The sequence below is a fragment of the Acinonyx jubatus genome, chromosome E3 (assembly GCF_027475565.1).
Source record: "Acinonyx jubatus isolate Ajub_Pintada_27869175 chromosome E3, VMU_Ajub_asm_v1.0, whole genome shotgun sequence".
Taxonomy (NCBI): Eukaryota; Metazoa; Chordata; class Mammalia; order Carnivora; family Felidae; genus Acinonyx; species Acinonyx jubatus.
This window is the reverse complement of record NC_069398.1, coordinates 27,586,067-27,601,826: the sequence shown is the minus strand read 5'-3', so window position 1 is coordinate 27,601,826 and position 15,760 is coordinate 27,586,067. Positions and strand designations below refer to the sequence as shown.

General features: G+C 53.4%; 1 protein-coding gene across 9 annotated transcripts in view; it reads left to right on the top strand.

Moving 5' to 3' along the window:
- Positions 1-15,760, top strand: part of CUX1 (cut like homeobox 1) — a 375,851-nt gene that overhangs the window by 344,367 nt on the left and 15,724 nt on the right. For 4 of the 9 annotated variants that reach the window (XM_053213808.1, XM_053213805.1, XM_053213804.1 and 1 more), the window contains one exon: positions 4,070-10,042. The exons of 4 other annotated variants lie outside the window; for them this stretch is intronic. In XM_053213808.1, the coding sequence (XP_053069783.1) occupies positions 4,070-4,787 (718 nt within the window). In that variant the 3' untranslated portion in view covers positions 4,788-10,042. Of the gene's footprint in view, positions 1-4,069; positions 10,043-15,760 lie in introns of those variants that run through there. One more of the 9 variants, XM_053213807.1, reaches the window with a different exon arrangement.

The window sequence follows — 15,760 nt, the reverse complement described above, 5'->3', positions numbered from 1 at the left end:
AAGGTGGGGACTTTGAAAATATTAGATGGGACCCAAAACAGTACCTTTATTGCCGGTGAAAGCTAAGTAAGCATTTGTAGCTTAGTGTGAGAGCCAGACAGACCTGCTGCCTGACCCCTGGAACCAGGCAAGGGGAGCCACGATGGCAGCACTGTCCCCAGCCGGCCTCCCGGGCGCGGCCTGGCTCCCGCGAGGACAAAGACAGTACACGAACTGAGCACAGCCAGCTTATTCATCCTCAATCTACAGATGAGATAAGAACAGAGGCAGAGCGAGGCTAGCAGTTGCAATGGTGGAGCTCCCTCCACCTGGACGGAAGCTCTGAGAGTGGGAAACAAGTGAAATGAAGGCGAAGGAACGGAATCCTGGGCAGAGGATCACCGCGGGGCCTCTCCCCGCCAGGTGTTATGCAATCCCATTTTTACTTTCTAGACGCAAAGGTGCATTGGAATGTGTTGTTTTGGGTCTTCTGCAACTATGTTCGCTTTTTTTTTTTAATATTTATTTTTGAGAGAGGGACACACAGAGCATGGGGTGGGGGGGGGGGGGCGGGGGGGCAGGCAGAGAGAGAGAGAGGGCGACACAGAATCCAAAGCAGGCCCCAGGCTCTGAGGGGTTTGAACTCACAAAGCTCAAGATCATGACCTGAGCCAGAGTCGGATGCTTAACTGACTGAGCCACCCAGGCGCCCCAAGCGACGTCCACTTCAGTGCAAGCACGGGAACCCTGGAGACGGCGGAGTTATCTGGGTCGGGTTGCCACCTGTTACCCAAAACACCTCCAAAACATTTCCCCTGGCCCTGCTGGGGTCACCTCGTTCCCCAGACCCTCCCCTACGGGCCTCAGCTGAACGACAGTCACTGCCTCCTGGCCGGGGCACGCTCTCGCCCGGTTTCTTAGCTTTGGTCACTCGCCTTCCTGACAACTGTGTAACGCCCATCACAGTACAGGTGGTCAGCTGCTCACTGTGGAGACGCCCCACGTGTGCGTTTAACAGGACCGGGGTCAACCGTACACCACAAAAGTAAAGACAGAAGGGGGAGAGAGGAGGAGGAGGAAGAGAACCTCAAAACTTAGGAAATGAGCTCAGATGCATATCTAGAGTGGATGCTCAGTAAATGTTTTCTTGCAAAAATAACCGTAACAGAGCTTGGCCAGGCTGACAAACGGAAGAACCTAGGGCACAGATTCGCTTCAGCTGCCGAGATCTGGAAAGATCTTCTGCAAGCAGTAGGAGATGTGCAGGGTCTTGACAAAAGAACTGAGAAGAGTTTTATAAGCCACAAAATAGATCAGATGAGAAGTGAGCGCTAGGTCATTCAGAATTGGCATAAAGCCCCAAGAACTGAGGTCACTTGGGTCACCCGGGAGGCAAAGTGCAGAGCAGAGATTCAGACGGAGAGCACACCCCCTCCATGGCTTTTAGCTCTTCCAACGAGATGCTTCCAGCAGAGACCAGCCCAGTAGACCCCAGAGCTTCTTACAAGAACTGGCACACAGCAGCACTTAGCACACATGCACAGAGTTCCTTTCCTTTTTTCTTAAAATGCTGATTTATTTTGAGAGAGAGAGAGAGAGCACGCAGGGGAGGGGCAGGGAGAGAGAATCCCAAGCAGGCTCCACAGTATCAGCACAGAGCCGGACACAGGGCTCGAACCCACAAACCAGGAGATCATGACCTGAGCGGAAACCAAGAGTCAGACACTTAACAGACTGAGCCACCCAGGCCCCTGACACACACACTGAGTTCCTAAGGGAGGAGATGTCTCTCATATTCTGCAGGAGTTAATTAAACAGGAGAAGTTGACTTTTGTTTTCTCCTGCCCACGGGAACCCACAGGGAATGGTGGTGGGGCGGGGGGGGGGTTGGAGATCGATTTTCACCCCCATCAAAAGAGTAAAACTTTGCTTCCTCTTACCATTTCACCCTCAAGGAATTAGAAGTATCTTAGGGTGACCATTTACCCGGGCACAGGGCCAGGAATGCCAGAACAGGGTGTCACAGGACACCTGGTCTCCTCCCGGAAGAACAGGTCCACCCAGTAGAAACTCTTCTGAACCCTAAATACCGTGGCGCCCTGCAAACCTCACCTTACATGGCTCTCTGCTCCCGGGACCTGGTGTTTCTAGCTCAGAAGAGGATATTCCTCACAGACGCAGAGACAAATCTAGGCGAGGAAAGATGATGTCTCCTGTCACCTGAGCATAGAACGTGTGCCAGGCACCGAGCCGGGAGCATCATGTGTGTTGTCTCATCAGATCCTCTGATCGGCAGCGGAGTGCGGTGCTACCGGCCCCATTTTCCAGACAGAGGTTACACGGGTTCACCCAGCTGCAGAGGGGGGCGGCCAGGATGCCAGGCCACAGGCACGAAGCTGTCCCTTCCCGCCCTGCAGCCCCTTGACCTCAGCCTTAGCACTTACAACGGGGATTGTGGCATTCAAAAGGCAGCTGGATGGTCAGAACAGTGCCCTTTTTTTCTGGGTCTACTTTGTGTCCCATATTATGCGTTAATATTTTATTCCTAACATCTCTGCAAGGAAGAAACTATTCTCCATGATTTTCAGATCATACGGAGAGGCTCCAAAAGGTTCAGGAATTTTTGCCATGTTGCAGAGCTAGTAAGTTTACAAACCCAGGTTTGCCTGGTTCCACAGAGCCTGTGCTCCGTTCTGGGGCGAGTCTACCCCCTGGGGCTCAGAGTTACAACCCACAGGTCTGCCTGTCTGGCCTCCCACCTCCCCAGCCAGGGTGGGATGGGATTAGGTGTTCACCCCGGCTGGCATTCTTGGCTGCCAAGGGGCCTGAAAGGCAGCAGACAGGCCTGCCCTCACAGCACAGCATCCAGGAACCTGACGGCAGGGGCTCCCACTTCATAGGCTCCCATGGGAGCCCAGAGAGGGAGGAAAGTCTTCTGTTACCCCTGAGAACTTCGGGAGGGGGGGTGCTTTAGGACCTCACCCTGAAGCTCTGGCTCAGAAACCATCCTCTGGACAAGAGTCCTCCGCAGGGAGCAAATAAGTGTTGACACATCAGTGCCATCAGGGTTCTGATACACTGGACTAAACTACAGCCAGATTCCCGGTGGCTTCAACGCTGCCCTTCTCCAACACAAGACCTGGCATATAGTGGACTCTCAAAACAGGTTACCTTCACTGGGGTCTATGTACTGCAGAAAATATTTTTATGCATGCCTAGCCCAAGGCCCGGTTTCTTTCTGCAAGACAATGGGCTTAGTGCTAACTTGACCTGAGGATGCTTTTCCACTAACAGTTGGCACATTAATCAGAGACTTTTTCAGCTCTTTGGAACCACCTAGAGAGACTTCTCATCGAGCCTAGTACAGTGGGCAAGATGAAGGAGAAACGCAGGCACAAAAGCAGACTTAACAAGAGCCATTTCATGACGTCCCAAACCAGGGACGGCCAGGGCCCGTGCGCAGCTGTTCCCTTCACACCCAACAAAGTATGGGAGCTTGATTATAACACGCTTGCTGTGTTGGAGCGCGTCTGGTCTCCTTCCTGCTTGTTCAAAAGTGACCCTTCCCTGGTCTCCTCTTAAAGGAGGGAATTGGTTGAAACATAATCTGGGAGAACCCTGCCCGGGGCCTTGACCCCTGACCTGTGGCTCAGACACTTTGGGCGACTACCCAAAGTCCCGGTGAGGAAGCCGTGGCTACCATCCATTCTGCATTTCCATTTGTTAGTTCAGTCCTCATTTAAGACCGTATACCAAGCACCATGCCGGGCCTGGGGTGCGCGAAGGGTGGGCCGCGCCATTCACAGCGCGATTGGAGGTGGGGTGGGACAGGAGATGCAGGAAAAGTGCCATTGAACAAGTAACCCTGGCGCGCCATCCTCCCTGAAAAGAGGGGCCTGGCACCGGCCCCGAGGGGCGACTCGGGCAAAGGCACTGAGTTTGGGAGGTGGCGGGGGCGAGGCCCGGGCCTGGCGTGGGGGGTGACGCCGGGGGCGGGGCGCCCTGCCTGGCTGGGGAGGGGTCCCCCGCGGCTCCGAGCGCACGCACGGCCGCCCCCTGCTCACGGCGCCGCTCCGCTTGTGTCTCGCAGGTCTCGGATCCGCAGAGAACTGTTCATTGAGGAGATTCAGGCCGGGAGCCAGGGCCAGGCCGGGGCCAGCGACTCCCCGTCGGCCCGAAGCGGCCGAGCCGCGCCCAGCTCGGAGGGCGACAGCTGCGACGGCGTGGAGGCCGCCGAGGGCCCGAGCGCCGCGGACGCCGAGGAGTCGGGCGGCCCCGCGGCCGCCGCCAAGTCTCAGGGAGGGCCGGCCGACGCGGCCGCGGCCCCGGAGGAGCGGGAGGAGCCGCCCAGGCCGGCGGAGAAGGCGCATCCGCCGCCCTCGGGGGCCCCGGCCCCGGACGACGCGGACGACGAGGGCCGGCCCCGGGCGCCGCCGCCGCCCCCTCCGCCGCCGCCGCCGCCCGAGGGCCCCGCCGACGGCCCGGGGCCCGTGCCAAACCCCGCCGCCGCCGCCGCCGCGCCCGCGGCCGGGGAGGACGCCGCTACCTCAGCCGCCCCGCCGGCGGAGGGCCCCTGCCGGGCCCGGGACGGCGCCGACAGGAGTTCCGCTTTGCCAAGCACCAGCGCGCCGGCGGCCGCCCGCAGGGTCAGCTCGCTGCAGAGCCTCTTCGGCCTCCCGGAGGCGGCGGGCGCCAGGGACTCTCGAGACAACCCCTTGAGGAAGAAGAAGGCCGCGAACTTGAACAGCATAATCCACCGCCTGGAGAAGGCCGCCAGCCGGGAGGAGCCCATCGAATGGGAGTTCTGAGAGGGCGCTGCCCGCCCGTCCCGCCGAGCCGAGCCGAGCAGAGTCGGGCCGAGCCGAGCCGGGCCGAGCTGGGCCGGGCCGGGCCGAGCTAAGCCGGGTCTGGCCGAACCGAGCCGGGCCGAGCCGAGCTGGGCCGAGCCGAGCCGAGCCGAGCTGAGCTGGGCAGGGCTGGGCCGGGCAGAGGGGCGGGCGCCGACTCCGCGGCCTGGACCGTGTTGCGCACTTAACCGCCCTGCGGGCCACAGGGCAAAATCGCCATAGGCCAAGGTGCATATAGAAAACAAAGGAGCATTAAGCCCAATCTATGTCGTGTTTTCAAGGAAGAAAACGGAAATGTGTAGTCGAGCTTTTTTGTACCCTGAAGTGTTTTTTTTATTGCCCTAAGTGATTTCCACAGGTTCTGGAATAACTCTTACAGCTTTGCCTTGCGCCCTCCTCTTTCGTGTGGGCTTTAAAAAAAAAAAAAAATCAAACCCACATATTAAAAGGGGGCTTTTTATCTGCCATCTAATGGCTTCAGAGCGATAATACACTATTATCTTCTTAAACCAGGAAAAAAAAAGGGGGGGGGGTGGGAGGGGGGATTTTTCAGAAAAATTAAAAAAAGAAAGTTTTTGTAGCTGTTCAGTTGCCACTAAGAGATTGCACAGTCAAACCGACTCTAAACACACTAGTTTGGATTCCTAAATATTTTCAAGTAAAGAATCTTCTCGTTTGAAACTTTGAATTAAAATAAAACACATTTACTCCACATATTTTTTAACAGAAAGAGAAGTCACATCAGGAAACGATCTGATTTTGTGGTAGCTGACGTAGTGTTTTCTTGTACGTGAATAGAATCCTGACATGTAGTGCACATGATCCATAGCTTTAACTGGCTCTGGGCTTTTGCTGGCCAGGGTCTGTTTAATACACTCCATTCTAGGCCAAATCAGGACAAAAAGAAAAGATCCGAATCTAGGTATTTTATAATCTGCTTTTTAACCTCTAACCGCAGAGCACGCTGATCAGACCTCATATCTCGGAGGTTAGGAGACAAGTTAGAACTGTAGCATGTCCCCGTTCATTCTGTTTTAATTTATGGTGTCTACGTCTGCGTTAGTGAGTCCGCACACGTGCGAGCGTGTAAAGGAAGGAGGAAAGAGTGGGCCGCCGAGGTGGCAGCAGGCAGCTTGGGGGGGGGGGGGGGGGGTGCCGCAGGGGTCCCACCCCCCGTGGTCAGCAGGCTTCCCTTGGCACAGAAGGCAGCACACCTCTCAGCACTCTCCCGGGCGCCTGATGGACTGAGCCCCACCAGGGGCCGCCGCTCCCCGGGCCGGCAGGCTCTGGCGCACGCGCACTCTCTCTCTCTCTCTCCCGCTCTTCCCACCACAAGCACTGAGGACTGTTGACCGTCGTGGGAAGCTTCCTTCCCTGCAGCGGAGAGAACGTGGCAGTCCGGGCTCTGCCCTCACCCCTGTAGAGATGGCCCACACTCCCACCAAAACGTTGTTGCTCTTCACTTCCAGACCAGACCATCCATCGACCCTTCATTCATTCTGCCTCTTGGAACAGTTCTTTTATGCACAGTGTAGGGCAGTCTAAGTACAAACCTGAAGTCTAACTTGTCTCTGATTCCTCCTGTTGTCTATGTGTATACGCGTGAGAATAGAGGTGGGTGAGAGTGTGCGTGTGTGCGTGTGTGCAATTTTATACGTCTGTGTATTTTCTTAAGTACCTGTGCACACATAGAGTGCATTACTGCCACCTTTTTTCAATAAGCTGTTTTATCAGTTATGGCTTCTACAAGTTTGCTAATTTAGACTCCTTTATTGCCATATCTTTAAACTAACAATAGATGATTTCGGTATATATATATATTTTTTTTTGCTTATTTATAGGTGCTGTATTTTATTATCTGATTGTTAGGAAGGGATGAAAGGGGCAAATATTCTTTAGAGGGATAGACTGCCGGCAGTATTGGGTATAATTTACAAGATGTAGTTGTCATACTGTATATTACTGATTGAAAACTTTTTGACCGTATTGTGTATCATTGAAACCTTTGTCTTAGGTCAACATCTTTGGATGGCATTTTAATGGTGCATTCATTATTTCTTAAGTTTAATTAATATTACCTTTTTTTTTTTTTGATGGGGGGGTGGGAGGGAGTTATAATTTTCAAGGTATGCCCCCGCTATTACACCTCAGTGTGCTTGTATTAATTAACTTGTAGGACTTTGACTGTAAGATGTGAAACCACATTTCTTGCATGATGTTTTAGAAATTACGTAGTTCATTTACAGTCCTTTAACCTGCAACTGCAGCACTTAGTTAAAGTTTTCACAAATTTAAGAGTCACTACACTAAAGACAATGCCTTTTCATGAATAAGAAGTTTTCAGAAGGCTCTAGGAGGCTGGGAGGCAGGCTATTTGCCTTTTGATGGTCGTATCATCTCTGAACTCGATACCTGGTTCAGTGAGAAGAGAATTCAAAATGGAGGAGCTTAAGGGGAAACAGATTAACATCTGGCTCGATTCAGGTGCATTAAGAAGAGCGAGTTTGCATTAGTGACCCCCCCCCCAGGACAGTGAGTAGCAGAGCCCCTGACAGTACTGTGGTGTCCTCTCCACGAAAACCTCGAGGGAACCGTGTCATCATGTGTGATGAATCTCTAAATATCTGATTTTTCATTGCAATGAAAAGCAGGGTGTTAACCAGAAATATTAGGGTAGTGTTTTAGTTTTCAAGGCATGACTGTTATTTACCAAGGCGTTAAATCCGAGGGAATTGAAAAAAGTATAGATTTGTCCATCCTCGTGGCCAAATAGTAACAGTCTAAAACAGCCACTTTGGCTCTTCCAAGCGATTTAGTCATTTTTGTTGGGTTTTGGTGGTGGTGGTGGTGGTGGTGGTGGTGGTGGTGGTTTTTAAACTAGGTTTATGTTGACTTCCGCTCTACCTTTTTTGCCAGACTTACATCTGGGTGCTCGATACAATCAGTTGGTTAAAGTTTGCTTGCGGTTCTGTGTTTGTATTTTTTCTTTATTTATATATATATTTTTTTTTATCGTGATCCCAACCCTATGATCTTTTGTGTTAAGCTTTCACTGTAATACTTCTAAGAGCTGCCACTATATAACAGAAACCTGTCAGGGGGTCGGGGGAGTGTCCCCCCTCCTCGTTGCACCTCAGTGTGAGTCTAAGGGTTGATCTTTCATCTTGATAAGCAATATTCAAGTGCCTTGAACAGCATCCTCTCGGGGGGGGCTTACCTTCAGCTGGCTGGCATTCCAAGCTGTAGCCCCCACAGGCAGCCGACCTCCTCTTTACGCTCCATCAGTTTAAAAAGCTGATTTGTACCTCTCCCCTGGGGAAAGCGGTTCCGTATAAAACACTAACACTTAATTACAAGCTCCATTATACCATTTTAAATGGCTTCTTTTTGTTAATTGGAGGCAGTGTTCATAACTTGAGGGTTTTGCCATTACTTAGCTGGCTAAGTGGAGGTTCGGTGTAAAATCCGCGTTCGCGTTCGGCCTCTGGACCCTCGGTTCCAGCCACACTCCCTTTGTGGGATCGGAGGCGGAAGGCGTGTGGGCTCCGTCCTAGACCTGTGCCCGCTCGCCTCCACCGTCTGGCTCCCAGGCGACCGCCAGCCTTGAACTTCTGGATCAGTCGGCCCGTCCGGGATCTCTGGCCGCCAGACTGATCTTCAGAAAGGATTGCCGTAGCCATCCAGCTCAACTCGAGTATGCTCAGAGCCGACCTGCGTGAGGAACATCACAACATAAGGTGGCTCGTGGTCAGCAGACTGTCCCGGGATGCAGGCTTGGAGAAGTCTCCAGGAAGTGCCAGGATCTTGACCCGTATGACCACCATCAAACCATGGCCGCTGTGTCTGTGAGAGTGACTGAGGCAAAAAGATGACGGTTGCCTCCCCGGGGCCGGTTCCCTGTGCTTCCAAAGCACAGGTGCCTCCCTGCCCAGTCTCCTTCCTTTTGGCATCTTTGTTGTTCTCCCCATTTAAAACTCATCCCCTCCGATGTGGACGTTTGGGCCCGCTGGTTGGTGGTCCAGACCCAGAGTGCTACAGAGCTTGGGGTTGAGTGTTTGTGCTCTCTCTGGCCATGGGAGACCCTCCCCATGTACCGCCGCCCCCCCACCCCCCACCGGCCCGGAGCCACGTCAGTCGTGCGGCTCATGAGGAAACCAAGCAGAAGGCAGGTTGTACTCTAATCCGAGGGAAAGCTCTGGTGTCGGCTCGTTGCCCTAAGATCATGCCCCAGTCGTGCCCTAAGAGGTCGGGACAAGAGTCACCGGACGGCTCAGTCCACAGGCCGGTGCCTTCCCGGCTGCAGGCGAACTGGGGTTCCTCCTGAACGCCTGCCCCCTCTGGCACGGTGATCAATGAACCCTGTTGACATTCTATGCAATGTTTCTCATTCCTCCTTAGAAAAACAAACCTCCTTGAAAGTAGCAGGGGAGCCGGGGGCGGGGGGGGGGGGGGGGGGGGGGAGGTGTATGCACGCCCTTCTGGGATTAGCACAAAGTGAACCGGTGTTCGTGACCAACTACACCTGGAGCTGGGGGACGGCGGCCGTTGCCTTAAATGCACTCTGCCGGGCGCCTCTGGACAGGCCTGTAAAAACAAGAGTCCGCCCTTAGCCATCCCGAGCCCCCGCTTTCTGAGGCCAGTAAGCCAGCCGTGCAGGGGAGATGTAGCAAGGCGAGGTTCGGGTTAGCCACGTCCCTTCCCTCCCTGGGAAGGACGGGAGGTCTGCTTCCCTCCCTGGGTGTCCTCCCTCGTCAGCACGCTCCTCCTCCATCCCCTTCTACCTCACTGACCCGTGCTCCCACTCGATGCCACTCCCCACCCCGAGCCCCTCAGAACCGCGAGGCCCGAGTGGACTCCGGCGCGGGAGAAAGGGAAAACGCTAGAGGCGCGGCATTCCTGAGTGTCTTGGCCTGGCGGGCAGGCTCCTTCCCCCTCTTCTCTTTTGTGAGCGCAACATGGACGGACAGCTGTGCTCCACGAGGCACATGGATTTTTCTCTCGACTTCCACCTGTTCCTAACGCTCTGACAGCTGTTTCCTTTGCTGGCGGGGGCGGTCTCGGGCCTCAGAGGGCCTTGTCTTTGGCCTGCCTTTGCTTTCTGTCCGTTCCTGCTCAGCTGTTGAGCTCCATCAAAGCCGTTTTTCCCTTGCCCTGGGCTGCCCCTACATGGCCACGTGAGGACACTTCCCCAGGATCCCTACCTGGCGTTGGGGAACTCTGCCTTTATTGTCTCTGGCACAGGGAGGCTCTGATTTCAGCTCCACCGCGAGACCTCCTTTGGAAGCCTCTCAAGGTCAGGAGAGGAGATGGTGTTCTCCAGTCCACAAACCCAGTCTTCAATCACGTGACTCTTCCCAAAAGAACATGCCAGTTTCTATGCAGTGCAGAGGAAGGAAGAAAAAAAAACAAAAACAAAAACAGCTCCCTGAGCCGCCGGTTAGATGTGGGTGCGCCCTCTCTGGTGGCCAGAGTATTCTCCTGCCGGAACGACCCGGGAGCCTAACTGAAGATTTGTGCCATGATCGCCTGCCTGCGCATCTGCCGGGAAAGCTCGCACTTAGAAGTCCCCCCCGCCCCAATGCTTTTTGTAGTTTCGTCTGCGCCTCAGTGGCAACAGGAGAGCCTTCGTGACCGCCACCCCCACCCCTGTACCCAGGGCAGAGCTCCCACCCCAAGTGGCAAGATGGTGGCCTGGGACTCCAACGTGATACAGTCCCGTTGCCCGGAACGTTTGCTGAGCAAGGGTCCAGTTTGACAAAAATCTTTCCATTCCCATCAGTTTCTGCCTTTTTGTAGATGAAAACCATCAGGAGAAGAAAACCAGTTCCCAATGAAAGTTCCGAAAAGATCCAGCCTGTGAACCCTTTACAGATGTGCTGAAAAGTGGAGGCCCAAACCCAGGGGGTGAATCCGGAAGGCAGAGGAGGGGCGTGGAGAGCAGTGAGCTGGGCAGGAAATGAGCTCCGCCCGAGTTCCCTGCCCCAGCAGCCCTGGAGCCTCATCCTGCTGAGGGAAGAAGGAAAGGCAGGTTCCCCGGGCGCTCTCCTCTCAGGGGACCTGCCCCCACCTGTCCAGGCCCTGCGGCCCTTCCTCCACCTCCCCTCCAAAGATACCGTGACCACGCCGTCAGCGGTATCTCCATTCTCATTTTTGCATGAAGTGACATTTAGCTTTAACAAGACATTTCCAAAGCGCCTAGTCTCCTCCGGAATGCTAACTTGAAAAGTTGGGCATTGTAGGCGAAGAATCCTAAAAAAGGCTAGTGAGAGAAAGGCATTAGGCTATGCATAAATGTGCACTTCCCCATCCCCCTGGTATTAACCTTTTAAAATACCTTTGAGTTGCTTTCCATGGATCATTTTTGCTTCTCCAGTAACGTTAAGTGTAGTCTTGTTACTGTCGTTTTCTGTAGTGTTTAGGCTTTCATTTCTACCACAAAATAATGCTATATGCTATGTATCAAGCTTTCTGTGATCAGAAAGGAAAGGTGCCTTATATCCCAATGTCACGGCTACATCCCTATGGAAAAAATAATCAGAAGCACAGTGTGTACGGAAGCGTTGGGACTTCCGTTGGTGAAACCAGACACCATTCAGCAAGATGCATCGAAGTGGCACGGGGCTGCTTTTGTTCGAAAGTTCCTCTCCCTTTTCATTTTCCCTTCTTTGTCTTTTTCTTTTTCTCCCCCCGCCCCCGCTTCCTTTTTTTTTTTTTTTTTGTAGTTTGCTTTAAACAGAAAGCACTTAAGTAGATGACTATGTTGTAAAAAGCTCTGTGCAATAGAAATCATTTTCCTTCATTTTTAAGAGATAATGTATTGCACACCAAATGAACTCGAAGTAAGCTTTAGACCAGGACGATTCAGGTTGTGGGTGAGCATGTTCACTGTAGTTCCGTTTGTTCATGAACTGAAGGGAAAACAGGCCTCCCCAGCATCCCCCCCACCCCCTCATCTCAGCCTGCCTCTTACTGACCACCGAGCGAGGTGTGCAGGTGCACAGGGCCCCCCCCAGGCACCTGCTGGAACCGCTGGCTGGGGGAGGGGGGGTGGGGGGGCGGGGGGGGGCGGTGTTTGTGACCCAGCAGCTCAGAACCCTCCCAAGTGTGAGACCACAGCCATCCCTTCCAGCACTTAACCTTTTCTTGTTGAGATGGATTGACTGCTACTGACCTGCCAGCGTGCGTGAGGAGAATTATAAAAGGATGTTTCCTTGAGAAGAAGAAAAAAATTATTTCTATCCTCTTCTATTTATTGTTAGGTTAATCATTTAAGTACTTATCAGGAGTGTATTGTTGTTTTGTGTTGTTGTTGTTGTTGTTGTTATAAATGCTTCTTGCTATCACTCCAGTGGTTACTGTCTTCTGCCTCCTGCCCTCTCCCCCCCCTCCGCCGCCCCCCAGTCCCCAAAAGAACCGAAGGGTCTGGGGATTCGACTGGGGGGCCAGAGGGGGCTTCTCCAGCAGAATCAGACATCTGTGTCCAGAGTAGCCACTCAAAAACTAGCGGTCTCCGCGTGTCTAACTTTCTTAAACGAGAGAGTTGAAGAAGAACACTCAGTGCAAGGAGCTGCAGAGACGTAGAAAAGCAAAGTTCAGCTCCCCAAAGCCTCCTAGAGCCTCTGGTTAAGACTTCTGGGTTCATGAAGTTTCAGCGAGCCCTGGTCAGAGAGGGCGGCGCGGCAGCGGCCTGGTCGAGACCGTGGCTTCCGAGGGAGAGAGCGGTTTCTTGCAAGGCTCGCGTGGGTTGCTGTGTTCTGTTGGCTTTTCTTGTTGTGATTGTGGTTGTTTTCCTTGCACCCAAAGTTGGTCAAAACCGTCTTGCATCTTGCGAAGCAACAGTGTATTCTGGTCCGGCTGTGGCTTGAGGACCCACACCAGCGAGGTGGGGGGGAACCCCTCCCCCCTTAATGCGGTGAAGCTCTGAAGCTTAGAGGGAGTAACACAGCCTAACACAGCCCGTTGCTTGCTAATCGGGTGTGAAGGTGGGGTGGGGCCCAGGAGAAGGGGACTGCCCGCCAGGCCGAGGTCCAGGTGGGGCTGCGCGGCTGACCCCCGCTCCCAGAGGGCCCCCCCCAACTCCGACTCGCTTTCTGTGCCATGACTTCCCTTCTCTGAAATTGTCGGGGGTCCTGATTCTGTCCTCATCTCTGAAAGAAAGCCCTCCGATGAAATAACCGCCCCCATCTCCCCCACCCCGCGCCCCAAAGAGTTCTCGTTTCTCTCGAATCAGTCTATGCATTTCTCTCTTGAGCCGTTTTCTGCCTCTTTCCTGGGGAAAACGGGCCTCTCCTGTCCCACCGAGACCCCTCAGAAAATGCTGTGCATTTTGGAGACGTGAGGATTCGTGCAAAACTCTTTACCGCGTTTGAGAACAACTCGTTAGCAAATACAAGTGGGGGAAAAAAAAAGCAGCAGCAGCAGAAAAGGTGGGTTTCCCCACGTCCCTTTCCACTGAGTAAGACCTAGCTCTTTGCAATGTGCAATAACTACTTGCCGCGAGAGCGGGGAGCAGCACGCTCCTGCCCAGACTACTAACACAGCACAAGACAAGCTCGCTCGCAGAGTGGCGGACTTCTTCCGGAAAACTCTTCATAAGCTCAGCTCCCCCCCCCCACCCCCATCCCCCAGTGTATCGTGGTGTCTTACATTTTAGCAGTATTTTATATTTTCTGTAACGCACTAAGTCTTAGATGTTTTTAGAGCTCGTTTGTTAATACAATCACAGACCTTTTTTTTTTTTTTTTAAATCCTCACAGAGACCCGATTGACCAAAAACAAAAACAAAAAACAAACGAAAAAAAAAAAAGGCGTCGTTTTTGTACAAATAGCTTTGAGAAGCCTCTGTTGTGTTGCTGTGACCCATCTCTGGTAACATTTTTTTTTTTTCTTGCTATTTGTTTTGGACATTAAGAGTCAAAAGTTGATCCAGCTGGCGTGGGGGTGGGGGAGGCACCCGTCGGCCCCTCGACGTCGTCCCTTCTGTCTTTGGTTAGCCATACGATGTCTGTTCTCAGCACTGTACAACGGTCCCTATATGATATGGAGAAGCAATATCACTGTATGAAACTCACACCATGTATTATTATTATTCACTAGCACCCTAGGTGTGATAATTGAAGTAAATATCTTTTATACAAACACAAGAATGTGTGGGTTGTGTTTATTTAAAGTGCCCCGGCCTGAGGAGAAGCAGCAAACACTGTCATTCTGTGTCCAAAGGGCACCTCGGGGACTGCCATTCCGGGGGCGCCTGGGTGGCTCAGTCAGTTGAGCGTCTGGCTCTTGATTTCGGCTCGTGATCCCAGGGGTCGTGGGATCGCGCCGCGCGTTGGGCTCCTCGCTGAGTGTGGAGTCTGCTTGGGATTCTCGCTCTCTCTCTCTCTCTCTCTCTGCCCCTCTCCCCCGCTCGTGCTCTCTCTCTCTGTCTCTCTAAAGTAAAACAAAAAAAGTATTGCCATCCCTCCGCCTCCCAGTGTCCCCGATGGCAGGTGTCGGCAGAAACCTGGCGTGAGGCGGGATGCGCAGGGCTCTGTGCACCAGCTGGCCCCGCTCTCTGCTCTCCACCGGGTCTGCATCCGGGTCTGCGTCCCTGCTTGCTGTTGTCACCCTTGCTGTTTGAGGACCAGGAATGGTAGTCGGCAGTGCTGAGCGAGGCACTAGGCTGATGGTAGCAGCCCAGTAAGTGGGGCTCAGGGGCCCCAGGGCCGCAGCCAGGTACGTCTTCAGAGCAGCCAGCGCTCAGCCGGTGGCCTGGCTTTGCCTGCACTGTGGGGATCTCTCGCCTTGTCCCTGAATCGCGACGTGAAGGATAAGCCAGGGGCGCTGGTTAATGCGAGCAAGTGAGTGGGAAGAGGAAGGAGGAAGTGATGTCTGTGGGTTTCTGGAATGATGGGGCTCCTGAGAAGGGGTCTCCAGCCAGCGCTCGAGGCTGGAGGCAAGAGAGCTCCGCAGAATTGGCTGGTTTCTCATCTTGAAATCTAGAAGGTTGGAAAAGAATTGGCCATTCCTCACCCATGTGTGATGGGGGGCGGGGGCGTGATTAGTTTGTTGTGCATTAATTTGTAGGTTTCGGAATGAGACGCTCCTAATGTGACACGGGAGCCTCAGCGATCCTGCCTCCAGTGGGAGGAGCCCCCCAGCATAAGACGGTCCCGCACCAAGGCCAGGCACTCACGGCAGCCCTGCGCCTCATCTGGTCACTCAGGGACCTGAGCGCATCTAGAACTGTCCCCGAATGTCTGCCCCCACAGATGGGAGAAATGTGCCTAAAACCAACAGAGCTCTGTCCGTCTGACTTTGACAAACTTGAAGTCTGATTCAGCTAACATTATCTGCGACTTTGAGCAGATTGCTAGTTTATGTATGCCCCGTCCCCCTTCAAAGATCTGGTAACTAAATTAAAATGTAAAATGTAAAAAAATAAAAAAAAAAAACACTTGGCACAAAATCTCTTAACCCAGAAAGTCTCCCCAGGTGCTTTTAAAGGGAGATTTAATTAAGCAAAACTGCTGTTCCCCGTGGTTTGGTCGGCCTGACTCGTTTTGCAAACTGCCAGTTCCTAAGGCAGAAGAGGGACTGCGACTGGGGGGGGGGGGGGCGGGTGGCCCTACTCCCGGCTGGGCCCCCAGCCTCCCTCCTCCCCCTACAGTTAAGTGAGTCTGAGCAATGATGTGCCTTGTTTGATGCCCGGAGGAAACACGGTCGGTGATACAGGGGGTGAAGCAACGGTTGAGCCTTGGAAAACACGGAGGTTTGGGGCGCCGACCCCCCCCATGTAGTCGAAAATCCGCGCATAACCCTGGACTCCCCCAAAACATAACTAACTACTAATGGCCTACCGTTGACCCGAAATCTTTCCGGTAATGTAGTCGCTGAACACGTTTTGTATTTATACGTATGATACGCTGTATTCTTACAATAAAGTCAGCTAGAGA